This window comes from Ictalurus furcatus, chromosome 27 (genome assembly GCF_023375685.1).
Source record: "Ictalurus furcatus strain D&B chromosome 27, Billie_1.0, whole genome shotgun sequence".
Taxonomy (NCBI): Eukaryota; Metazoa; Chordata; class Actinopteri; order Siluriformes; family Ictaluridae; genus Ictalurus; species Ictalurus furcatus.
In genome coordinates this window covers 2256028-2283542 of record NC_071281.1, presented here as the reverse complement: position 1 = coordinate 2283542, position 27515 = coordinate 2256028, and the positions used below count along the sequence as shown (strand labels likewise).

At 39.9% G+C, this 27515-nt stretch overlaps 1 protein-coding gene across 1 annotated transcript; it reads right to left on the bottom strand.

Annotated features, from left to right (window-relative positions):
• Positions 1 to 51: 51 nt before the first annotated feature.
• Positions 52 to 26856, bottom strand: LOC128602751 (complement C3). The gene is made up of 43 exons (XM_053616737.1): positions 26713 to 26856; positions 26491 to 26508; positions 26328 to 26390; positions 25549 to 25753; positions 23938 to 24103; positions 22518 to 22588; positions 22152 to 22243; positions 21984 to 22066; positions 20873 to 20960; positions 19932 to 20034; positions 18539 to 18653; positions 17207 to 17322; positions 16981 to 17124; positions 16367 to 16582; positions 15669 to 15869; positions 14427 to 14585; positions 14150 to 14276; positions 13554 to 13622; positions 13048 to 13317; positions 12052 to 12520; positions 11348 to 11433; positions 11086 to 11225; positions 10761 to 10970; positions 10497 to 10563; positions 10322 to 10408; positions 10042 to 10245; positions 8768 to 8843; positions 7372 to 7531; positions 4934 to 5041; positions 4389 to 4533; positions 3960 to 4123; positions 3540 to 3695; positions 3209 to 3268; positions 3031 to 3121; positions 2864 to 2915; positions 2695 to 2782; positions 1747 to 1836; positions 1547 to 1652; positions 1373 to 1462; positions 1134 to 1211; positions 969 to 1049; positions 739 to 886; positions 52 to 445 (listed from the first exon to the last, which is right to left on the bottom strand). The coding sequence occupies exons 1-43, from the start codon at positions 26787 to 26789 to the stop codon at positions 325 to 327; spliced, it is 5460 nt and encodes a 1819-aa protein (XP_053472712.1). The 5' UTR covers positions 26790 to 26856; the 3' UTR covers positions 52 to 324.
• Positions 26857 to 27515: the final 659 nt, after the last annotated feature.

Below are 27515 nucleotides of genomic sequence, written 5' to 3'. Positions count from 1 at the left end.
TACCAGTGCTATGTGGTCCATAATGTTATATAGGTGTTATAACAAGCGTGACATAATCGACTCGATCTTTATTTTTAATTCGGAAGAACCCTCGTCGTAACAAAGGCGAGGTTAACAGAAAACAGACAAAACAAAAAGATAGAGAATAGAGTGAATAATTTGCACAAACAAACAAACTTGCTAAAACCCAAATGATACGGTCATACGGATGCAGTGAATAAAATTGACAAATGAAAAGAATATAAGATTTAAATTTACACATAACATTGTGTAACAAGGTTTACACGGACAGATTTTTGAATTCTACTGTGTGTGTGTTGTTTCTCAGGTCTGGCAGCCAGGGTTCTGCAATTCTGCGCTCAAATCGTCCAGCTCTGCGCATTTGTCACACGAGCCTGACGGCCAGTTCTCCACCCAAGTGTCCTTCCCCAGAGTGTACGTGTAACTAAAAGTGAGAAAAGAGAAACGATATTGAGTCAAGTGCGCACTACGAAAAAACGTTCGAGTCAGCACACGTCCTTAACGTGCGCAGAAGGAAGCATGACATTAAAACGTATAAGGAAAGTGATTTCGATTCCAGGAAACACAGTCTGTTCTTTGCATCAGTTTTTTATTTTACGCACATACAGTGCATAAAATAAATATTTATTATACGTACACTTCCACATGTCTAGTAGTATGTACTGTACGTGCACGTCAGTGTGTAGCTTTGTGTAGCTAACTTGTCGAACGTGTTACCCGTTCTTGTCGCTGCCTGCTTGCCAAACGTCAGAGGATGGGCCGATGATGAGGTAGTCGTGCCCCGTGAGCAGATTAAGCCCCGTCCTGCAGCCAGCATGAGAAAGAAACACCCGCGTGTCCTTTTCTTTGAGGCCGACCTCGGCGCCTGCGCACACACACACAGATTAAACTAACAGACCAAACGCAACACGACATTACACACACAATATATTTGCAGAAAAACACACCTTCTTTTATGACCTGCAGAATCTCCAGCTCATATCGGTCATACTGGCTCGCACTGACGCTCGACACTCTGGCCTTAAACACTGGCAAACAGAGCACATGCATTAAACACAGTTATTCCAGTTGGTCGGAAATCAGCTAGCATGAAGCTAACGTGTAACGGTTACCGTGGTGGGTTCCGCCGCACGCAGCCTTCTTTCTCGCCGCGACCGTCTGAGCGCTGGTCTTCAAAACACAGCAGTCGCCTGAAGAGTCAGTTTCAGAGGTTGTATTAGAGGTTATTCACCCTGTCGTACACGTACATTATAGCATGACCTCGACCGTCATCTATTCTACCAACAGTTTTGGGAAGGCGTGCGTGGGCATGACGGTCAGGTGTTCACAAACTTTTGCTCATATTGCTCACCCTGTGTGCAGCGGCAAATGTTGTCTTTGCAGATCTGACTGAGCTGCTCTTTGTCCTCTGGTGGAGTGTAGAACCTGCTGCAACGTTTATCTGAAAACACCCACACAGTCAGAAGGGAATTAAACATCCACAGAAATGCGGAAAGATGTGTAAATGTTCGCTGGTGTGTGTTACCTGTGTTGTAATACTGGTATACAGTGACTGTAGACGGTTGCAGGAGGCTCACTTTAAACTTTTGGTTCAGCCTGAACGAGATGACGTCTGCCTCTTTGTTGGACACCTGAACGCAGGTAACGTGTACACGGAGTACGTTATTAATGCAGTGTTTTACTAAACGGAGACGAGCCTCAGCAGCACATAGCCCTCCATGTTACCTTGAACAGATGAATGATGAGAGATCCTCGATCGCTCAGATTATCTACAACTTGGAAATTGCTAATGTAGCGATCCACAGAGTTGATCAGCTGTGGATACACAAACACACAGCGTTGACGAGCTTAATGTTGTTATAACAAATGGTTGTGTTTTTGATTTTGTTGTGTTTTTCATCTTTGCTGTGGCAATTTTGGTCTTTTTTTTATGTTGCTTTCGCGTTTTTGATTTTGCGGTCTCGTTCTTGATCTAGCAGGCACGTTTTTGATTCTTGGTGTGATGTTGCGGTCGCATTTTTGATCTTGCTGTCGCATTTTTTATTTTTGCTGTCGCATTTCTGGTCTTGTTTGTGATGTTGCGGTCTCGTCTTTGATTCTTGCTGTGATATTGCTGTCTCGTTTTTGATGTTGCTATATCGTTTTTGATCTAGCGGTCGCATTTTTTATCTTGCTGTTGCATTTTTTTATTTTTGCTGTCGCATTTTTTATTTTTGCTGTCGCATTTTTGGTCTTGTTTTTGATGTTGCAGTCTTGTTTTTGATTCTTGCTGTGATGTTGCTGTTTCGTTTTTGATGTTGCTGTATCGTTTTTGATCTAGCGGTCGCATTTTTTATCTTGTCGCATTTTTTATTTTTGCTGTCGCATTGTTTATTTTTGCTGTCGCATTTTTGGTCTTGTTTCTGATGTTGCGGTCTCGTTTTTGATTCTTGCTGTGATGTTGCTGTCTCGTTTTTGATCTAGCGGTCGCATTTTTTATCTTGCTGTCGCATTTTTTTATTTTTGCTGTCGCATTTTTTATTTTTGCTGTCGCATTTTTGGTCTTGTTTTTGATCTAGCTGTCGTGTTTTTGGATGATTAAGGTGATTTGCAGTTAGGCAGTCCTTTATATTATCCTTTATATTATTATGTGTGGAATCTTCAGCCCTACAGATTCTATATTCAGTTTCTCACCAGCTCCAGGTCCGAGTTTTCTGGTTCAAAGCCAGTAGGCAGGCTGATGTCCAGCACAGCCATGCGCACCTGACGCTGCGCCAGAGCTCTGATTGGGCAAAACATGCTCTAATGAATACAGTACCACAGTGCTCCTTATGTATTCACCATGTAGGAGTTAATTTCTTACCTTACACTGATGCCAAGTTTATACACCTTCTCTACTTCTGCTGGAGGCTTCTCTGTAACACACAAAATGTTTATATAACACTCTGACAAAACCTGTTTCTACAGGGTTCCCAACTAATGATGCTGTATATAGACAGCAACTGAAGGTCTAATTAAGGGGAGACGGACCGTTGCTCTCGCTAATGGAAACGTTCAAATCAAATCCGTTACAGGAGCTGTTCTCATGTACATCAGGTAACTCGTTGTACACCGTTACCACCTGCAGATTGAGACAAAGAAAGAAATATCAAACATTTTGAAAATAATGCAGCCAATAAATGGATTGTCAGGGTGTTGTAGAACATACCTCCAGTATCCCCTGACCATTTCCTGAGGCCACCACTGTGAAGTCCTGATCTACAGGCACCTGTGTGACACAAAAAAAGTGGCATATAGAAAAAACAATGCAGGAAGAACACACTACGCTAAAAGCTATTTGGTTTAATGAAAATAAAGACATTATAGCTGTTAGTTTGAAATAAGAAGCAAGTATAAACAAATTTTGTTAATCCTAGTTATTTCATTAGTAAATAGTTAATTACAATAATAATAATAATAATAATAATAATAATAATAAGTAAAAATCAGTTAACCTCTAACACCTTATTTCCAAGCAGAGGAAGGCAGGGAACACTGACCTTAGAGGAACGTGCCACATGAGCCAGTTTTTTGGTGAAGGCCCAATGAATATCTGAGCTACTGGGAACCCTGAGTGTCACATTCAGGATCATGTGAGCTGGAGGGGGGTTCTTTACGAGGTACTCTGACAGAGCCTGCAGTACCACCATGGTGGACTAAGAGAGAAGGAAGGAAATTGGTCACATCCGATCCGACACACTGAAAAGTGGGACCTGCAATGCTAGATCCATGGCTTGGTATTCCTAAATGGTAAGTTTATAAGTTAATAAGTGTCCCCTCTTTAAAGGAACAGAATCCCCAAAACATGATGCTACCACCACCGTGCTTCACTACGTTATAACTTCTACAGATATACAAGAAAATCTAGCTGCTGGAAAACTCAACCAGATATGACTATAAAATTCATTAGTAATTGATACCTGTGTGGATCCGTATCCTCCCCCGACTTCTCGCTGCTGATTCAGCCACTTGAACGGAGCGGCTGCCTCCTTAACATGGCCGCCTTTAAGCAGGGCTAGCAGTGCGTAACCCGTCGCCTCCAGCGTGAATAACGGGTTGTCTGCATCCGGCCAGTGTGTTCGATCTGAAATCAAAAGGGAGACAGAGAAAACGTTCAGGTAAAGCTCCTTATATATGATTGGTGAAATATCACCAATCATCATTATCATTATTATCATCATTATAACATCATCATTATTATACCAGTCTAGCCAAAATCCAGTTAACACGTTTTATTAACTGACTAAGATTTTGCATCACATTGTACAAATTATGCCAACAGCAACTGTGTAGACTTGATGCTAAACTAAGTGCAGCTACCGTATGTAACCAGGTGTGGCTGAGAGTACCTGGTGATGCCGATTTCATCAACACACTCTTCAAGTAGCCCTGATTGCTCACAGCCAGTGCATAACATGCAATCGCGACGGAATACGGCCTGCGCAGCTGTTGATATCGGTCTTGCAGATAGTTTCCTGCTCTTCTGAACCTCACCTGCAAAAGAACAGTGATCGAACAGCATCCAGAGGTCTAAAATGTACGACCAGTATCATCAGTTGTTAGAGGAGAACAGAATGAAAGCAGTGTTTAACTCTTCCAAATCATAATAATAGAAAGGATGCTGGGTGTGTGTTTGTTGGCATGTTTTTATATCCTGGTAGGGGACCATATATTCCCACAAAAATAGGAATCTCTGACAGTTTTGCCATTGTGAGGACATTCACATTGTTTTTTTTAAACAAATACTGCAGGTTTTATTATTTTTTTTAAACCCTAAAAGGTTTCCTATTGAGGTTTAGGTTGTATCATTAATTAGCTATATTAATAATTATATCAATGGAAGATCCTCACAAGGATAGTAATTAAAATGTGTGTGTGTGTGTGTGTGTGTTACCTCCGGGTACAGTTCTTGATGGCAAGTAGTGATACTCTTAGCTTCAGCCAATGCAATCAGTACAAACGCAGTCAGAGTTGCCTTGGATTCAGCACCCTGAAGACCTCCCTACACACACACACACACACACACACAGAGACATACGCAGTCAGTACATCCAAAGCCATGTCCATTACCAGTTATATTTGATGTAACACATACTGTAAATTCTAATCTAAATTCATTAGTCATATGAATTTTGGCACCTGTCGCTGCACTTACAATCAAAGCCTGCCTTCATTTAATCTAATATTACAAAAACAATCCATTATTTAAAGTTCATTAAGACAATCAGTTGCATTGAAAATAATGTCAACGTCCTTGTTTGAGACTTATGCCATGGAGAGCACAAGACATGGAGCTCTAATGCCAGATTTCATGCATTTCTATGCATAATGGAAATCTCTAGGAGCTTCAGTTCCCTCCTAAAGTACTGGCACAGTGAACTTTTTTTTTGTTTTTATTTTTACCCTGCACACCGAAGACATTGGGTTTGAGTTGTAAAGATGAATGAGAAGATATATCAGAATTTCAGCTTTTATTTTCTGATATTTACATGTTAGAACATAGGACATTTTGTATCAGACCACCTGTTTGTAAGTGAGTACAAATATTGGAACGTGTGACTGACGGGTGTTTCTTGTTACCCAGGTGTGTCCTGTTAGATTGATTTTGTTTAAACAATTAATATCTCTGAACATCAAGGAAGAAACTCTTGGTTTTAGCCTTCAATTTCACCTGTGAAGACTTTTGTTTGTTGTTAAAAAGGACAAGCCAGCATGAAGATCAGTGAGCTGTCTATGGGAGAAAAGAAAGCCGTTTTGAAGCTGAGGAAAGAGGGACAAACATTGGGCATGGCCAATACAACAATTTGGAATGCCCAGGAAAAGAAAGAAACTACTGGTGTACTGACACCGAATGTGCCGCCAAGGAAAAGAACAGCAGCTGATGTAAGAGCTGTGAAGAAAAACCCCAAAACAACAGTCAGTGACATCACCAACAATCTCCACAGGGCAGGGGTGAAGGTATCACAATCTTCCATTTGAAGAAGATTTAGAGTGCAGAAATATCGAAGCCATATCGCAAGATGCAAACTGCTCATCAGCAGTAAGAATCAGAAAGCCAGATTGGAGAAAGAAAGGATCTGTTCATGATCAAAAACATACAAGCTCATCTGTGAAACATGGTGGAGGTAGTGTCATGGCTTGGGCTTGCATGGCTGCTTCTGGAACATTCTCACTAATCTTTATTGATGATGGAACTCATGATGGTAGCAGCAGAATGTGTTCAAAAATTTTCAGAAACATTCTGTCTGCCAATTTAAAAAGAAATGCATCCAATCTAATTGGGAGAAACTTCATCATGCAGCAAGACAACGACCCAAAAAGCACTGCAAACACAACAAAGGGACTTTATCAGGAGGAAAAAGTGGAAGGTTTTAATACTGGCCAAGTCAAATCACCAGACCCTAATCCAATTGAGCAGCATTTCACCTCCTGAAGAGGTGACTGAAGGGAGAAACTCCCCCTCCCAAACAAACAACGGAAGAAAGAAACCGAGGTACAAGGCCTGGAAAAGCAACACAAAAGAAGAATGCAACAGTTTAGTGATGTCAGCATGAAGAGTTTATTGTAAGAACGGGATATTCGATAAAATATTAAATATTATTTACGTTACGTTTATCTGTTCCAATACTTTTGCTCACCTAACAGTTGTTTAAAACATCTAGATGTGAATATCAGGAAATGAAAGCTGAAACTCTGATCTACCATCCCATATTCATCATCTGATCTCAAACCCAAATGTCTTCAACGTATAGCAAAAACAAAAAAATTGGTCTTGTTGTTCCAGGACTTTCAGAGGGGACTGTATATAACAGTTGCAAGGTGCTTTGAATTGCACGTACACTAAGATGGAGCACAGAAACTGTTGCATGCAAGAGCACTTCATTTCTGCGAGCACTGAGCCCTGAGACTTGTGCTTTGGGTATACAGGGTATACAGAATTCCTTCAGGAGCATGTGGGAAAGGGCAGATGGGAAATAGAACAGTCCTGATAACACCTCTAGTTCCAAACGACATGGTTCTTAATTAAACGAACTGCAGTTGTAGAAAGGTATTTTAAAAAGTATCGTGGAATGTGTTTACAAAACCAGTCTGGTTCATGCACAGCACACAGTATCAACATACAGTATAAAGTCAGGCAAGTCTTATTTTTCTGACAGTTTCCCAGAGGATCATGTGGAGTGGAGGATGTTGGCCAGAAAACTAGAACTACCACCTTTCATACCCTTGCGTTAAGAAACTGTTCTGGATCCACCTACATACTGCACAGAATTTTCCTACGTGGTTAACGTGTCGGTCATCCTGTACGTGTCTTCATCGAGTCTATCCTCTCACCGTCATGTGGGTTTCAGAGACCGGGTTGTCCTCCTTGAATACTCCAGATGAGAGCTGCTTGTGCTGGAGCAGGTAACGCAGCGGGCCACATATGTGCTGCTCATCCACTGTGATGAATGGATAAGCCATGGAGAACACCTTCACCACAAACGCTGTGATCCTGTGAAAGTCAGAGGAGGAAGATTAGTTTAAAGGAGCAGGGTTAGATTCACAGGACTAAATACTATATCCCACATACACCAGTATCAGTTATAACATTAAAACCACTGACAGGTGAAGTGAATAACATTGATTATCTCAATGCAATGGCACCTGTCAAGGGGTGGGATATATTAGGCAGCACGTGAACAGTCAGTTTTCGAAGTTGACGTGTTGGAAGCGGAAAAATTTGACAAGGGCCAAATTGTGATGGCTAGACAACTGGGTCTGAGCATCTCCAAAATGGCAGGTCTTGTGGGGTGTTCCCATAATGCAGTGGTTAATACCTACCAAATTGGTCCAAGGAAGGACAACCGCTGAACCTGCGACAGGGTCATGGGCGCCCAATGCTCATTGATTCACGTGGGGAGCGAAGGCTAGCATGCCTGGTCCGATCCCACAGAAGCGCTTCTGTAGCATAACGGTTAATGATGGCTATGATAGAAAGGAGTCAGAACACAGTGCATCACAGTCTATGCAAGACGCAGACCAGTCGGAGTGCCCATGCTGACCCCTGTCCACCGCTGAAAGCACCTACAATGAGCATGTGAGCGTCAGAACTGGACCATGGAGCAATGGAAGAAGGTGGCTTGATCTGATCAATCACGTTTTCTTTTACATCGTGTGGACAGCCAGGTGCGTGTGCGTTGCTTACCTGGGGAAGAGATGGCACCAGGATGCACTATGGGGAAAAAAGCAAGGCAGCAGAGGCAGTGTGATGCTCAGGGCAATGTTCTGCTGGAAAACCTTTTCTTGTAGATGTTCTTTTGACACGTACCACCAACATAAACATTGTTGCAGACCAAGTACACCCCTTCATGGTAGTGGTATTCCTGAATGGCAGCGGCCTCTTTCAGCAGGATAATGCTCCTTGCCAAACTGCAAAATTGTTCAAGAATGTTTTGCGGAATATAACAAAGAATTCACGCTGTTGACTTGGCCTCCAAATTCCCCAGATCTCAATACGATCAAGCATCTGTGCGAGTTACTGGACAAGCAAGTCCAATCCACGGACGAACATATAGGACTTAAACAATCTGCAGCTAACATCTTGGTGCCAGATACCTCATCACACCTTCAGAGGTCTTGCCTCGACAGGTCAGACCTGTTTTGGTGGCACAAGGGGGACCTATACAATATTAGGCAGGTGGTTTTAATGTTATGGCTGATCAGTGTATTATATAAATTGTATAAATACCAGGTGCTGGTTCCTTCGTTTCTATACGGTGGATAAGAGTCATCTGCTTTACGATAATGAAGCTGGTTCTCATAGCCTGAGACAGAAGCATGGATAGATTACTGTTTATTATTATTATTATTAGAAGTAAACAGAATCTTCCTTCTAGAAAGAGACATCGATCTCAATCGAAATAAACCAAAATGGCAGAGATCACAAAATTAATTTTAACGGTAGCTACATCTACAGCTGACATAAATAAACTAATATGTACAGCAATAAATTTTCTTTAATGGTTCAAAGCTTTGTTGATTTATCTTTGCATAGGAATGCTTTTTTATGAATCAAGATTTGTCAATTTTATCAAGATCAAGTCTCTAGATTTTAAGCAGGTGATGTTCAACAACACCGGGAGCGATATTTTCACTCCTTGAGCCCGTCCATGTGCACAAAGCTCACATGTGCACCTGAAATCTACAGTGGCCAGCAGAGTTCCATTACGGCTTTCGACTGTCATGACATCACTTTCAATGATGTAGCCTGCTTATTTATTACTTCAAAAGATTGTTGTACTGCATTAGGGAAGATAATATTACCTCACGAGGGGATAAATACCAAGGTGTAAATACCAAGTGTTCTGCTAGTGTTGTTTGAGAGAAGATCCAAATACTGCATTTCTTGTAGTTGAGGGGGTGTTTTTTTGCTCAGAGGAGAATGAACTGGCAGCGTTGGGAGCTTACTGATTTTATATATATATATATATATATATATATATATATATATATATATATATATATATATATATATATATATAATTTTATTTTCTTTCCAAACAGACTGGGATTGGGGTGGAGTGAGGAGTCTCTATAAAATGATTGACAGGAGGCCCATGTGAACACAACCAAGCCCCGTGGTTCGTAATGCAGTTTTCCAAAAGGGTTTTATTACCTGCATAATACACCTGTACTGAAACCACAGCTTGTTCCAGATATTTCCCAGAATAATTTCAGTACTAAGAATTTTTATTTTCAATGACTACTGCACCGTTAACCTCATATATATGTCTCCACCATTTTTTTGAAGTTCTATTTCGAATGAGATCAAGGTCCATTTCTAGAAGAAAAGAGGGGTTGTGTGGGACCAATCATAGCAGCATTTCTGCCCCAGAGTATCAAAAGTGAACTTGACTCAAATCAATTGAGCATGGCTTCTTGTTTAGCTAGCTTTTGAGTTGTGCACTTCTTACATGACTAGAATTTGAGTGACATTAGATTTACACCATCTATCCATGTTACCGATCTTAATGTAGGTTATGGCGTCCTCTCTGCGCTGAAATCCCACACTATCCCATTGTGAGCTGCGGTCCAGATAGTGAGCCGCGATGATCGGCAGTGTGATGCTAGCTAGGTTCTGCTCCACACACCCTCCGGGCATCCGGATCAGCGCCGCCAGCGAGTCCTTATTGATGGCGTTGTCAATGCTGTCGGCCAGCAAATTACCTAAACACACAGTAATGAAAGGAAATTAAAATGCTCAGAAAAGTCAGTCAAGCTAGGAAGTAACCTATTATTTTACCTCTGACGTTGACAAATGTTTCTGGAACAGTGTTGGGAACCACCGAACTCAGTTTAGCTTTATCTACACGAATCAGCTGGATTCCATCTGAGGGCCAAACACACACATGCACACACCAGGTCCATATTAATTCTCATGACTCTTATTAAATGAAGGCAACAGGAAGTGGTCTCACTATTGTCTCCATTCTCAGCAGGATTCAACACAAAACTCCTCACATCCATCTTCTGAATGCCTTCCAACTACAGCAAGAAAAGAAAAACACAGTTGCTATATACTAGCTTCATTTCTTCTAGCGAAAGCAGTTATTTGAAAAATATCTATATGATGCAGATAAACGACACAATGCACAACACAAAATACTGAATATTGATCTATATATTGGCCAATAAGAACCAACTTGATTTCGATCATTTTAAAATTTAACATCAGCCCTCACCACCACACGGAGAGATTTACGGACTGCATCCCGTCCGGTAAAGCTACGAGACACGGCAGTGACCTGCAGGGGGAGTTCTCCTGTTCGGAGCGGGATTACGGTGTAGGGGATGAGCACTGAGGAGCGAGCTTGCACCAAGACCTCCTGCTTATGATCCTCAGTAAACGCCACACTGCACATGTCCTCCGTCTTTGCCAGGATCACCAGTACCTACACACAAACAGCCAATGGCCGGCGTGTTAAATATAGCATGTGGCTGCTTTTTCCGTGAAATATGGCAGTGATATCAAAAACCATGGTACAGCACACTGTGCACTAAAGCTACCTTCAGGTCCTTGCTCAAGTAGTTGTGCAGCACGGCCTTGACCTCAACGTGTTCGTTTCTGGCTGCGGTTCGAGGAAGACGTAGGTTGATGAAGAACGGCTTCCACGCTCGGACGTTGAACGGCTCGGCGACACAAAAACCTACACGTGCGCAAAAAATCCATCTTAACATCAAATCGCTGTTGCTAAATGATAACATAAAAAGACAGCTATATGAACAAACAGACAGAAAAACAGACAGGAAGAGGTAGAGAAATTGATACCTGTACTAGATGAAGCACTAATGCCCAAAATCCCCCACTGAGTGATGCTGTCTGGGAGAACTGACGCCACTGGCGCAACAGCCAATCTGAAAAGGTAAATATGGTACGCTCCTATGTAGGGTTTTCACATGCATTTACAATGAATTTTAAAGATTGGCAACAATATACAGTAAATAAGGTGAAAAACCTTAGGATATTAGTAAAAAGAATGAAGGACAGAAACTGTGTATTCTAGTTTCTCTGGATGCTTGTTTGATCTTGATAATCTCCTTCTTGTGCTTTTTTTTGTCCATTAATGACGATTGTGATTTTCTGTACCAAAACTGACTGGGATTTATTTTTACATGACTTTTAATCATTTAATTAGAATTAAATGAGACAATAAACCAAATGTATACAGCAAATAAAACATATATAATAATGGCTCTACGACTACTTGGAGTCGTAACTGCCATGTCGTAGCTGCCACAGCAGTTTTCTTCCTTCTCTGGCCATTTTTGTCAATCTGAATGACTAAGGTGGCCCTGACACTATATTTTTGTGACTTCAGTGGATTTAAAAACAATATACAAGAAAAATATCAAATGGTTTCTGTTTTAAATGAGGAGAGATAAACAGTGGGTTAAAAGCATATACAATTATTTAGACTTATGTTACCATAAAAAAAAAAAAACACTTTTTTTTTTTTTTTAAATCACGCTTACCCATCTGGCCCAGGTGCTCCAGGAAGTTGGACCTCTGTCCACAGCCAGGACTCAAAGAACTTGGTGCGTACATAAATATCGTCTAGCCTGTCATAGTACTCATCGCTCACCCTAGATGTGAGCATTCCTCTCTCACCTAGTGTGAGACCATCAGTACTATAAGCGGCACCAATAACAGGTAAAATGAGAGGACCGGCAGGACCAGCACTGACACCGACACTACCAGCCCCATAACCACCGACAGGACCGGTATGACCAGCACCGACACCACCAGGAACGAGAGGACCGACAGAACCAGCAGCAGGACCAAAACCACTGACAGGACCAGGACCAGCACCATAACCACCGAAAGCAGAAGTAGCACCAAAAGGATAAATTCCACCAGGATGAATATCACCAGCAGGAACAAAACCATGGGCAGGAACACCATGACCATAAGGAGGAGGGATGACACCAAGGACAGGATAGCCTGAAAGATTAGAAAAGTTGGTGATTAAACCATTAGCGATTAACAAGTGATCAAGCGTTTTAAGAACTAGGTGAGTGTACTGCTGAGGTGGCTCATCATGACAATATAAAATGGTCAGAACATCAGGAAATGTGAAATAATTACACTGTTAACACTGATGGTATATTGAAATAGACAAATTACAAAGTGAAAATCAAGGTCAGGCCATGGCCATCCCAGTCCCCTGATTTGAAACCCACAGCCTTCTTTGCTCATATTTACAAAGGGTGCCAATATTATTGGAGGGCACCATGTATATATAAATATGTTTATTATTAGTCTCAAGTTATGCAGATTGTACACTTGAACGAACTGAATAATCACGTTAATATCAAACCTACGATTTGAATTACAGCTGAAACTACAGTCGAAGCTGCTGTTAGGAACATTCGTAAAGACCAGTCCGATTAGGGAATTTAACAGAAGAGAATTTTAAATGAAATTTAAGAGAATATCAATGTGAAAAATGTGAAGATGGGAACAGATACCCCCAGGAATGTATTGGGGTACATGTTCTATCATGGGCAAGGGTGGCTCTGGAGTGGTGGGCAAGGGTGGCTCTGGAGTGGTGGGCAGCGGTGGGGTGACGACGCCCAGCTCTTCGCCCCTGTACTTGCTGCAACACTGCAGAAAAGCCATCACGCAGTTCCAGTCCTCAGCGATGTAAAGAGCACGCCGGCGGCACGAATACGGCATGGGAATCTCCCTCATGCCGTCAGAGCAGCATCGCCGTAGAAACTGCTCGGAATAGGATTTCACTAATCAGACACACAAACACAAAGTCAGTCACCACTGTGTACAGCCACATCAGGTTTCCTATCCATTAAATGTGAATATGAAGTAAAATTTCCAAGGGTTTCTTTAAAACAGTAGTTATTTTTGTTTTGTTTTTTTTAAAAACTGAATGTATATTTGAAGCTAAAGGATCCTAAAACCTTTATGAAATGATCAGTATTGCATTTAGTGCAAACAAACAAACAAACAAACAACTCACCAAGCTGGTCCCGGAGATGCAGTTTTTCAGCAGAGCGCCTCCTCCTGAGCTTCCAGTAGCACGGTATTTCTAATTAAAAGGTAAATGTTATTACAATCCATCCAACATTCCTCCGTAAATCTGGAATTGAGATCACTTTTGAACTGGAGTGATGTAGCTTCATCGTGCTATTTTATTCACCAAATAGTGCAACAGCACTGATAAACATTTTGTTCATTTTTCAATCCATCAAGTATTTGACTTGTTTGGAAATATACAGAACATTTTTTTTTTTTAAATGAAAGAATCTCTTTCTATAATGGAGAACAAACTAGAAGGAACCAGGTCTGGAAAATAGCGTACGAAAAGATAATATTATATAATATATAGCTGTGTTTTGTGGTAACATTTCCTTATTCGCTTCATAATTTACTGTAACCACGCTAACAATCACTAACAGGGATTGCAGTGCCCACCACATTTGTGCAAAATATGACAAGTTATCCACCACATGCATTAAAACATATTACACAATTCACACTCTGTACACATGCTGCACATTCAATGTGACATGCCAAAAAAAAGTTATATTAAAATAAAAAAAATTAAAAAAGTACCGTATGAATTGGTTGATTGTAGTAAGTTTGACTGAAAAATCAGGCCTGCATCCAGGAACACACCAGTGCTGCTGTGTCCTCCACCTGCAGAGCAGCCCAAATCCCCCTGTCCCAGCATATCCCAAATCTGGTGGTACACAACTATATTAGTGGCAGAATCATAACAGTGATTCATCAGCAGTCTCGAATAAATTACGAATTAATCACTGCAAGGACGTATATTATTATAGCACAACAAGCATTGCTAATGCATTTACTGAAGGACAGTGCAAATCACCTTCTTCTGCGTCAGGCGGTTCTTATTCAGCAGGAAAACGGTGTTGTCTACGGCGACCAGGCTGACCTTTGCTCCGGGGTCGCCCCTAACTTGAAAGCTAAAGCTGTCGCCTGGCGAATAGGAGTCCTTCACCTCGCCCCTCAACGGTTCAACTTGGAGCTACAACACGCAAACATTATGTTGAAGCAATTACTGACTGTGACCTAACAAGGTTAATAGGTAATTTCACAGAAAACAACTGTTCTTTGTAGAGGTCGAACGATAACGAAGTTGGACAGTGCTGTGCCTGCCGATGACCGATGAATCAACTGATTGTTTTTTTAAAAAAATTTATACTGAATGAAAACACAGCACTCAAAGTCAAATATTGCTGAATTTCATTACAAAAATAAACATTACCGACTGTACCATGAAAAATGTACTGTTTAAAATTAAATAATGTATAAATATTAATATGCATTAACTATTAATAAATATTAAAGTAAAAAAAAGATATACATCACATCCAAACTGAACCTAAAAGGAACACTCCGAATTGCAAATAAAAATAGAGACATCCAAAATGAATTTAAAAAACACTTCAAATAAGACAACAAAATTGGTGTGATCGTTTTTACTTCACCTCCAGAGGCCGCTCTTGTACCACATAATGACAGCAGACCTTCTCAGCAGGTCTGCCAAATGCCATAAATGTAAAAATATATCTCTGACAGCACTGCCAGCAGTAAGGCAAATCACAGTTTTATTTACTGTAGTTCCTGTAGTAACAGGGATTCATATGGTGGACACTACATATAAACAGATTTTTTTTTAAAACAAAAAAACAAGCATGTTATTTAGCCAAGAAAAACATCTAATCATTGACGTTTTCTGTAAGGAGACGTTTATATTTAACCTTTAATGAACGAGTCAGCACTTCGTAACATTCAAGAAGTTTTCCACCACGGGAAAGTCTTTAAGGACAGAGGAGCTTGCACATTCTGGTTTGAGAACTAAATAAGCAACAAAAACGAATAAATAGCATAACTTATTCATTAATAAATCACAGGGATACAAGAAGAATCTTGGGACATTCTGTAACAGTGCAGTAACTCCTCTGTGCACCAGTAGTGCAGCGCACCAACCCCATCATTGATTATTTTCCTAGAACAGCATGCCCCCAAGAGCTTTGCTCTTTGCTTGTACAACTGAATGACAAAGTAGTAAACAGCGCATGAGAGACTCTAAGGCAAACTGACTCACCGATCCCAAACAATGGCTCTCCACATTCACCAAAACGGAATCGGCCACCACCTCTTCTCCATATTGCAATGACTTAATGTAGTACGCCACGAAGCGGAACGCAGGAAGCATGTCTGAAGTCAGCAGCAGGGTAACATTAGTCACTTCATCCTCTGTTACGTTCACCCTGCCCACACGAATGATCTTTCCCTTGTTCAACACCTAGACAGTACAGGGAATAAAGAGTGATGGAGGGAGCAAAACATAATGTTCAATTAATACAGTTACTTTATGCACACTCACTAGTCACTTTAATAGGAATTAACATGCAATTATCTAGTCATGAAAATGATTAAATCTATTTACTATTAGTAAAAAGATTTTTCTTTTCCCTGAAAGTTTTTGAAATGCTTAGTTAGAGCCGCTTAGTTCAATGTCATTGTATTACATGCTTATTTTAAAAATAATAATAATAATAAAATTATAAATTTATTTATTTATTTATTTATTTATTAGTTAATTTTTTTTAAATGGTATGCTTATTATTCCTTTGCTCTTGTTTTCATTTGGGATCTTAAGAAATCAGGGTCTCGTGTTCTTAATGAATTGGAGTTGGAAAAGTCGGGAGTTTAAAGTGTTCAATAGTGTTGGACAGAAATCATGCAGCCTTTACTGAGCACACTAAACAGTAAGAGCACAGGGAATGACGTGTGACTCACGGTATATGTAACCTGCCCAGAGTAGTCTGTTTCCATGTTGGAGGTGACGCTGAGGTGCAGTTGGAAATCTAAAGTCTCCCCTGCTTTCGCCGCATCCTTGTCTACTTTGATGTAAAGATGGTTCGGTTCTCTAAAGAATAAAGTTTCGAACATCTCCACCAACCATTTGGCTTTCGCCTGCTGCTCCGGCTTCAAACCTGGGACTACTGTTTTTACCTGCAGTGATGAGTAACAAGCAAATATGAGACACATAAGATATATAAAGATACTCAATGTGTTCTAGAAAAGATCATCACAAATACTGATATGTGTCACATGTGCCCAGGACAGTTCACTGCCATGCAAACAGAGGGCGCCCTCCTCTGAATTCTAGATAACTTACTCGGCCAAGCTCACTTCCATGTCAAGGACTATATAAAGCATATTTTCACATTAACACGACTCGAAACTTTGCCAATTGTTGTCTGTCGTGTAAGTTCTGAGCAGGAAATAAAACCAACTAAATTTGTTTTAATGGTGCGAGTGCCCATCTCTAGTTGAGGCTAATTGGAAGTCACTTAATACACTTAGCCCTGGACTGTATAACATTCACATAATGTGTGTTTGAGACTCACTTTTATAATCTTGTTGCCAAAGCCACATGGCAGGTTAAGGGACACTCTGATGGTGCCGCTGTGCACTGTGACAGGAGTAGACAAGAAGTTGATTTTAACCGGAACGTTCGGGGCCGGGGCGCCATCGTGGTGGCGAACCGTAACCTGAGACACAAAAGACAACCATTTAAACTGTAATGGTAATGCAGTTAAATTCTCTATATGTTGATTATCATGTATGCATTACCGTCAAGTCAAAAGGTAGGCCCGCTTTATAAAACCTTGACGTGTCTTCGATAGCAAGCACATATGGTGCTAAGACAATTTTGATGCCCGACTTTGATGCCTCCACGAGGTCACTTCCTGAAAAACAACAGTTCACGAACATACATTAGGAGACATCTTGGGAATAGGGTATGTTTGCATTTATTTCATGTAACCTCAAGTTTGTTAAATAGCCTCAGGTTTAAAAAGATACGTCAATATTTATGTGGGGAAAGGTCTCTGCATCAAGCCTCACACTTTGCAGGTGTTAAGCTGGATTTCAGGATGGTGTCTCAAATTTGCCAGGGCAGGCGTTGTGCCTAGAGCATTGTCCTTAAAACAAGCACTTTAACTGGGCCTAAACTTCACAATTTCTGGCACGCTAGTCCTTCATGCAAATTAATAAGATGTACTGGATCAAGTGCTATTTTATAAACTCCCCAGTCTGCTTCTTCAGTCCGCATTTTCTATCCCCAAATGTTTTTGGGTTTAAAGTGCACCTATTATGGTTTTGAAACGTGCCTAATTTTGTTTTAAATGTCTCATACAATAGATTTACATGCATCTAAGGTCAAAAAACACTTTAACATGCTCATAATTTAAATTGCAGCATTACCTTTTTTCCCCCTAGTCACAAACGACTCTTAAATGATCCATTCTAAAGGATTCGTTCTAAACTCCTCCTTTCAGAGAGCATACTCTGCTGTGATTGGTCTACCTCTGTCAGCGTGTGTAAAAAGGAAACGCCCACTACCATAACGAGTTTCAGCTCCGTCTGTTCGTGAGCAGACCAAGCTGATGTAGACCAGAGGCGGGGCTTTTTGTTACAAACCTACGTAGGTTAGTACAGAAAGTAAGTCTGGAATCACTAACGACTCGTTTCAGTCGTTCAGAATCGGTTCCTTCTTTTGGGAGTCGATAACGCTGTTTGTCGTGCGCTTTGATTTTTGAAACTTTTACAATACTGACTTACATGGCCACCTCTGAATACAGCCATAAACAATTAAATGAGCACTAAACCTACTCTGAAAAGAAATGGGGGGGGGGGGAACCCTTAGCTGTACTAACCCTCACATTCTCTAAATTCTCCATTTTAGTAAATATCTAATTTGGGATGGAGCTTACTAAGTAATTTTAGAAGGATAAGGGCACCTGCCAAGTGCTGTAAAGGTCAGTGTAAATACTGCATACACTCAGATAACTTTATTCATATGAATGGTCAAAAATCAAGTTAAGCATGTGTATCTATAGCTGTATCTTTTGCCAGCTCTAAATATGGCCCATAGAGTGATATTAGGAAACAAAGGAATTCTACCTGTGCTGGTCACCACAGAAGCTTTGATATATATGGACAAGCCATCCAAATCATTAATATCAGGATACGCTTTCTTAAGCTCATCAATGGTCAGTGTGGCATTCCCACCATCCAGCTGCAAGAGTGTGGTGTTTAGACAAACAGCAAACAAAGGTAATGCATGAATGAAGACTTCGTCTCTCTCTCACACACACACACACACGGAAGACATTTGGATTTGAGATCAAAAGATGAATATGAGATGATGGATCAGAATTTTTCATTTCCTGATATTGACATCTAGATGGGTTAAACAACTTAGAACATGGCACCTTTTGTTTGAACCCACTGAGTTTTCAAGTGCTAATAAATATTGGAACATGTGACTGACAGGTGTTTCTTGTTGTCCAGGTGTGTCCTGTTAGATTGATTGTTGTGGATAAACCAACATGGAGACCAGAGAGCTGTCTATGGGAGAACAGGCAGATACTGTATTTAAGCTGAGAAAAAAAGAGAAAATCGATCAGGGCCATGGCACAAGCATTGGGCACAGCCAATACAACAATTTGGAATATCCTGAAAAAGAAAGAAACCGCTGATGTACTAACAACCGGACACGGAAGAGATTGGCCACGGAAAACAACAGCAGCTGATGACAGAAACTTTGTAAGAGCTTGAAGAAAAACCCCAAAACAACAGTGCTTCTGGAACGGGTTCACTACTCTTTATTGATGATGTATGCATGATGGTAGGAGCAGAAGGAATTCAGAAGTTTACAGAAACATTCTCTCTGCTGATTTACAGGAAAATGCATCCAATCTAATTGGGAGGAAATTCATCATACAGCAAGACAATGACCCAAAACACACTGCCAACTCAACAAAGGATTTTATCAGGAGGAAAAAGTGGAAGGTTTTAGACTGGCCAAGACAATCACCAGACCTTAACCCAGTTGAGCAGAATTTCACCTCCTGAAGAGGAGACTGAAGGGAGAAGCCCTCCAAAACAAACAACAACTGAAAAAAGCTGTGGTACAAGCCTGGATAAGCAACACAAAGAAAGAAAAAAAAGCAACAATTTGGTGATGTCAGTGGGTCACTGGCTTCATGTAATTATTGCAAGTAATAGATATGGAACCAAATATTAAGTGCTACTTACTTTAAGGCTACGTGTTCCTATACTTTCGCTCACCTAAAAATTTGGTGGTGCCATGTTTAAGCTGTTTAACACGTCTAGATGAAATTCTGAGGAAGAAAATCTTGGGGTGGGGGGTGGGGGGGATATATTGTTATACCAACATATACCTCAATGTTAAAACTGGACATTTGATAAGGTGGAGGAAATGTTTCAATTTCTATCTTTACTTTGTCTCTCCTTAATCAGGTCCTATACAGTACCTTTATATTTCACTCACATTTTTTACTGGCTTCAGAAATGAGAGTCGCACATTCAATCCATCGTCCTCTATTCCAAACACCACATACGCGACACCGTCCACTTTCTCACCGTACACATATCTGAGGAAAGATATGAGAAGCTACTGAGAAAGAAAATCGTTTAAAATAATCATGTTGTACTAACTTACACTTACATAGCCGACTGTATTGGATTAAATCTCATTTCTAGCAGTCGCCACAGCTGAGTGCTTGACCAAGACTTAAACCTCAACTGTTCAGATATGGGCCAACATGTGAATCTGGAATGATTGACAGTTGCGCAGGTGGTTTATGCCTTCTGCTTGAAATATGTTCTGATATGGCGCTCTCACTTTCTGTCATAGTAAACAGAGATTTATTTTCCGTTCCTTAACGTGAAACAAACTCTATAAACGTATGTTCAACTTAACTATATAATATCGATTACCTATTTTTATTAGGCATGTCACCAGAATACTTTGGCTGAAAATAGTTTTTAAAAAATTAATAAATAAAAAGTGACACATCGGTTTTAGTCCGAAAGAAACATACATACACACACAATATAAAATACCAATCACCACAGATTTGGTTCAATTTAACAATATAAGGCCATTCCACCCTCATAATTCACCATCTTGGAATTTTTTTTTATATGTTCCATTGATTTATTGTGTGCACAAAGATATTAAATTGACATCATGAAATCACAAGTTATACGTGGGATATAATCTATTTTATCCTGCACTTAATTCTCTATTTTGATTTGAAAACTCGCCCACAGTTTGAAGGATAAGCTGACTAAGCACTCATCTGTTATGTTTATAGCTCACTTCAACTTAACTCAAAACTTTTTCTGTAGAGAAACAAAAACAAAAAAATATCAGTTATGCTGTTTGCTACCAAGAGCAGGGGGGATAACTGATATTTTTTTCCTTACTTGGCATACACCTTCACCACAAAGTCTTTATCTTCTAAACTCAGATGGGACTTTTCCGGTATCAGTGTGACATTGAATGCTGGGAGCTCTAGGACCAACAAAGCAAGAGGGTTGTCGTCAACAACATAGCAAAACATCTTCAAACTACATTATGTAGGCTCAATAGACCAGTATTTACAAAATATGCAAGCAAACAAATAAATTGTCAAACAAGAAACATCTCCTAAGACCTTCACAACAAGATTGTTGAATAGCATAGCAGTCGCGCTGGTTACTGACAGATTTCTCAACTCTTAAAATGTTCCTACAGATTCTTCGTACAGGAAGCATCTTGAATTATATAAAAAGTAGTTTTTAAAAATAATTGTCAGTTAGTGTGTTCGATACTTGTTTCCTGTGCCATTCCACTATTATTGTACATAACTTTTTTCCATCCATCCATCCATCTTCTTCCGCTTTATCCTTTTCAGAGTCACAGGAAACCTGGAGCCTATCCCAGGGAGCATGGGCACAAGGCGGGGTACACCCTGGACAGGGTGCCAGTCCATCGCAGGGCACAATCACATACACACTCACACACCCATTCATACACTACGGACACTTTGGACATGCCAATCAGCCTACCATGCATGTCTTTGGACTGGGGGAGGAAACCGGAGTACCCGGAGGAAACCCCCACAGCACGGGGAGAACATGCAAACTCCACACACACGGCCCCAGCGGGACTTGAACCCCGGAGGTGTGAGCCGAACGTGCTAACCACTAAGCCACCGTGCGCCTCATAACTTTTTTTCATGGATTGCAATATTACAATTTATTTAGCTATGTAGTGTTACTGTGTCTGCATTGGAAATATGTTAATGTGTTGAATACTTATTTCTTCCAAAGCCTTTTCACATTCGTGCCACGTTGCCACCTGCACTGAGGATACCAAAAACATTACAGTGCACTGATCTTTGGCCTTGTTCTTGCGCATGTGCCATGACCACGCAAACAGAGCGCTTAATCTTAAATCCATTTTGCTGGTAAATTCATGCAATATTATACTACACTTCAGCACTTTTCAGGTCCTGAATTTCTCCAGTTTATTAAAACAAATCTGTATACATACCATATTTCTTCACCACAAAATTTGCACTATATGTGTTCTCTTTCCATTGGTCAAATTTGGCAACAACCTTCCAGTTGCCCTCTCTATAAAGCAATAAAAATGTTTAAGGTAAAAGAAAAAAAAAAGATGAAGAAATGAATACGTATCTCTCACAACTTCTATACATACTTGGCAATGTCCAAGAGCGAATAAGTGTCGGAGTAAATGCCGTCTGCTGCTCTGACCTCAGACGCGGCATAGACTGTAATTTCATCAGAGTTCTGAAAAAGCAAGGATCACCAAAATGAAGTTAACTGCCATCATATTACAGCTTCACGAAAACTTCACTACCAAAAAAGAAAGCTCTGCTATATTCACTATATAACCAATGCTTATTGCCCCCAATATATTAAAGCATTTATAAATAATTTAATAGATTTTTTTTTAAAAACAGCCACAATTTGGTACTGGGGGGAGGAATTTACTAAAATGTGTACACTGTACAAGTTCTAATATGGTATTTCAAAAAGAACATTGTTTACATTAGGGGTTTACCTGAATCTCAACAGAAATCGTGCTATTGAAAGCCTGAAACTCTTGATTAGAGACAAAGGCTCTGAAGCGCACTGTAAAAAGAAAACAAACAAACAAAGGAATTATTTTAGCAAAATGAAAAAAACAACAACACATTTTTGCACAATGTACCACATTGCCATCCGTGTTCTGGGTTTGTAAGTAGAACAATTTGACTTGAGCTGTAGTGTAGACATAGTTTGACTAAGTTATTGTGTTATTTTAGCTGTTATCCAAACTGAGTGAACGGTACACCTGAATTACAGCACTTTGTATATGTGACCCGAAAGTAATTGGACTAACAATCATGAATGAAATTTGTTGGGTTTTTTTTGTTGTTGTTGTTTAAATACCATGACTGACTGGAGACTGGAAGCCATGGACATCACCAGACACTGGGTGTCTTTGTTGGTGAAGCTCTGCCAGGCCTTTACTGTCACCCTCTTCAGCTCCCTTGCTTGTTCTTGCGGCTTTTAGCCTTAATTTTTGCCTTCAGCAAATGAAATGCACTCTAAATTGGATTCAGGTCAGGTGACCGGCTTTGGACTTTTACTGTATGTTCCATTTCTTTGCCTTAAAAAAAGTCTTGGGTTGCTTTGCTTGGATCATTGTCCATCTGCAGTGTGAAGTGCCATCCAATGAGTTTTGAAGCATTTGGCTGAATCTGAGCAGATAATACACAATAGTTCCATTGGTAGCCATACACATCCACACCATAATATGAGGTGGTATGCTCTGGATCAGGAGCAGTTCCTTCCCTTCTCCACACCCTTCTCTTCCCATCATTCTGGCATAAGTTAATCTTTGTCTCATCTGTCCACAGGATGTAGTTACAGAACTGTAAAACCCTCTGTATTTACTCTGGTGAATTCTTCTCTTGATTCTTGACCTTGACATAGATACACCTACCTCCTGGAGGGCGTTGTTGATCTGGTCAACTGTTGTGAGGAGGTTTTTCCTCACCAGGGAATGAACTCTTCTGTCGTGTTCTTCCAGGCCTTTTAGTGTTCCTGAGCTCACCAGTTTTGTTTTAAGAATGTACAGTACCAAATAGTTGAATTGGCCGAACCTAATGTTTTCGTGATCTCTCTGATGGGTTTGTTTTGATTTTTCAACCTAATTTTGGCTTGCCACTCTGGCAAGAACAGCACTTTGGACTTTATGTTGAGAATTAACAACAAATGCCACACTTGAAAATCAACTCGAAACCTTTTATTGGCTTAATAAATTAAAGCTGAAAGTCTGCACTTTGAGATCATATTTATTATTTAATTTCAACTTCAATATGCTATGGTAGAAAGTCAACATCCAAATATTTATTGACCTGCCTGTACTTCAGCAAACAATCAATTACAATAGGGGTTTCACTTATGCTTTGTTCTGTAATTGTTACAGTAATTACCTGTGTCTCCTGGGTTGTAGATGGGCTTGTCGGTCTGGATGAAGATGTAACCAGACAAAAAGGACACTTTAATTAAGCACTGAACATTATGGAAGTGTCCAAATCTAGCAAGCAGCTGGACATACTGTGTATATGTCTGCCCTTGCCACACGTCACTCCGGGGAATCTGACAAAGTGTTCAAAACAAATCAAGAATTAACTTTACTCTGTCTGGAGTTAGCTCACATGTTCTTACCTAACCTAGGTCTAAAATGCTTCACAGTTATCATCATACAAGTTCACTGCTAGTTTGGGGTATTCCTGATTATTCAGTTCTGGTGTGTCTTTTGTTTAGCCATGGTAACTTGTCTAAATGCCTTCAAGTTCTGCTTTGAAGAACATTATTCTTCTGAGAGCCACAATCATGCTTTCAAGTGTTGTCCATCTCCGTCAAGCACTGGCAGCTTTGCAGGAGCAGGGGTTCATCTGACCATCTAGCTAACCTAGCATTAGGTGGATTTTTTTTTTTTATCCTGGTTTCATCTAGCCTGGAATAGAATGCTGTCATTAATGCAGGTTGTATCTAAAGGCAGACAAGTTCCAGTTCCATCTGACAACGGTCACTTTCTTAGGGTACTTCCTGCCCCCTGGAGGTGTATGCATGGAGAAGTATAATATGCGGGTGGTGCAGGACTGACCTCATTCCAGAACCATTAGGAAGCTTCACCAGTTTCAGGTATTCACTAATTTCTACCAGAGATGCCATACTGGAGATCCATAACTTCAGTATGCAAGCAAGTTCTTGTCATCACTAGCTGCAGAGGTTGCATTCGATGAAGTTCATCACTTTGCCTATACATCACCTGGACACTGATCCCATTTGCCATGGCTGTGAACGCCTATAGGGTGGAAGTTGGTGCCAATCTTTAAAGAGGCCGGGAGATCCACCCCAGCTTCACCCAGTTGACTTGACTTCTGTTGCACCCCATAAAATTACACCTACCGTCCGGTTTAATAGGAATAGCTGTCCATTTATGCAGTTATCCAATCAGCAAACCATGTGGCAGTAACATAATGCATAAAATCAATTGTCCACTTGAAGACTGGAAAAAGACCAGGTGATTTTTTTTTCTAATCTTTAGCCGTCCAGTTTGGGTGCGTCTATATCCATGATAGCCTCAGATTCCTGTTCTTGGCTGACAGGAGTGGAACCCGATGTGGCCTACTGCTGTTGTAGCTCATCCACCTCAAGTTTCAATGTTTTGTGCTCACCACGGTTGTAAAAAGGTACTATAAAAGTTACTGTATCCTTCCTGGCAGCTCAAACCAATCTGGCCATTCATCAACAACGTGTTTCCACCCACAGAACTGTCTCTCATTCTGTGTAAACTGTAGAGACTGTTCTGTGTGAAAATCCCAGGAGATCAGCAGTTTCTGAAACACTCAAACCAGCCCATCTGGCACCAACTACTGTGCTTGTTTAGTTTCAATCACTGCTAGTTTGTTCCTTTCCTCTATCTGCCCCAAACTTCATATTATACATACTCATATATAAAACTACCATCTTTGATGTCATCCTCATTTTAAAATAATAATATAAATGTTTTTTACAGAAAAAAAAAAAAAGATTACCACTATGGTTTTGAGGACGCTGTAATTATTATCTGCGTTCAGGGTGACGGTTCCCTGGAGCAATTGTGGAGAGCTTCGTGGATATGAGTACGCAGAGAGAGTAACGACGACAGGCTCAGAAAGTCCAAACGCCTCCAGCAGGATGTTTTCCTCACTTCCTACTCTTAGCACTGATGGAGCCACTACAACAAACCTGTGGAAAACACTGGCAAATACCACATTTTCTCACATCTGTCTTCACCGCTTAGTCATGAGACTGTGACTCTGGTTCGTATTGAGGTCAAATGGTGTATACTCAATTATGTGGCATTAAAGTCATTTCAGGATGCCGGAGGGGGGATGAATGCAGATCTGCACCAAACTGAGTACCTTAGGAACAACATTATAAAGGGAGTATGGATGGCAATTCATGCTAAATAAAAAAAATTTAAATTATAATAAAGAAAACAAACATTTTTATGATCACATACAGATAAGGCTCCCCCCCATGACTTTGTTTACATTTTGAAATCTGCCCTGAAATTGTGTGCATGTTCATGTGTGTGTGTGTGGGAGGACGATTCCTTTGGGTCCCGTTCAAAGTCCGACCACTGTCTGCAAACACAGAGAACACGCGCTCGCTGACCAAAACATGAGTGTTGGTGTCAAACACCACTCGCTGTACTGCATATTCTAGTCGTCGCATCTGATGAACGATTTATAGGTCATTTTGCATAAGCACAGAATGAAATGATGACAAAAATACACTTTCTGTGCAATGAGTAGCTTGCAGTACTTACACTGGTTTGGGAAAATAAGGAGGAGGATTATCAGGAATAACAGACATCCATGGAGTACCGACTCTACAATGCAATATGACTTATTTCTGGATATGGTCCAAATAATCTGAACAATAATAATAATAATAATAATAATAATAATAATAATATCACAGATACATACCCAACAGGGATCAAGGGCCTGTTATGGAATTACACAAGCGAAGGTTAAATAAGGATGATAAAAATCTAAAGTTGTAATGTACAGTTGCTTCAACCCCATATACAACATCAGAAGGCTAGTCATGCGCCAAGTGAGACGTCCGACACGGACTTCACGACTGACAATGCAGTGTAGTCCAGCTTTACTCTTAAAAGTCCTAACGTTCTTTGAAGATGTACTCACCTCGCAACTTCAGACCTGAGCTGAGCAAAATGACACATAGACATGGTCCATAAGGAGAAGAGCATAAAAGTGCACATCCTTACAGAGAGAAGATGCTACGTGCAGTATAGCGAGATCAAACAAAGTCTAGGTACACTACCTCCTCTTTAACCATCCTACAAAGTCTTGTGCAATTTCCAGTGACTCCTGGCTCACCAGATCTGTCACGTTATGCTAACCAGGTTGACGAGATCACAAAAAACATCATTCCCAGTTGCACAGTCATATTCTCCCCTCGACCCAAACAATCAATTTAACTCTCGTCCTGCTGAAATGTTTATATTCCATTACATCTAATGCTGCCCTCATTATACATACATACATATATATATATATATATATATATATATATATATATATATATATATATATATATATATATATATATATACACATACATATATATATATACACATATATATATATATACATACATATATATATATATACACATATATATATATATACACATATATATATATATACACATATATATATATATACATACATATATATATATATACATATATATATATATATACATACATATATATATATATATACATACATATATATATATATATATATATATACATACACACATATATATATATATATACACACATATATATATATATATACATATATATATACATATACATATATATATATATATATATATATATATATATATATATATATATATATATATATATATATATATATATACGGAAATAAAGTCAGTTCAATTCAATTTAACTTGC

Excerpts from the sequence above, each read along its gene's own strand:
- LOC128602751 (XM_053616737.1), bottom strand. The coding sequence starts at position 26,789 with ATGTGCACTTTTATGCTCTTCTCCTTATGGACCATGTCTATGTGTCAT. Across the intron at positions 8,844-10,041 it reads CATAACCTACATTAAGATCG|GCTATGAGAACCAGCTTCAT; the intron begins GTAACATGGATA and ends CTTCTGTCTCAG. Across the intron at positions 1,050-1,133 it reads GTGCGGCGGAACCCACCACG|TGTTTAAGGCCAGAGTGTCG; the intron begins GTAACCGTTACA and ends TCTGTTTGCCAG.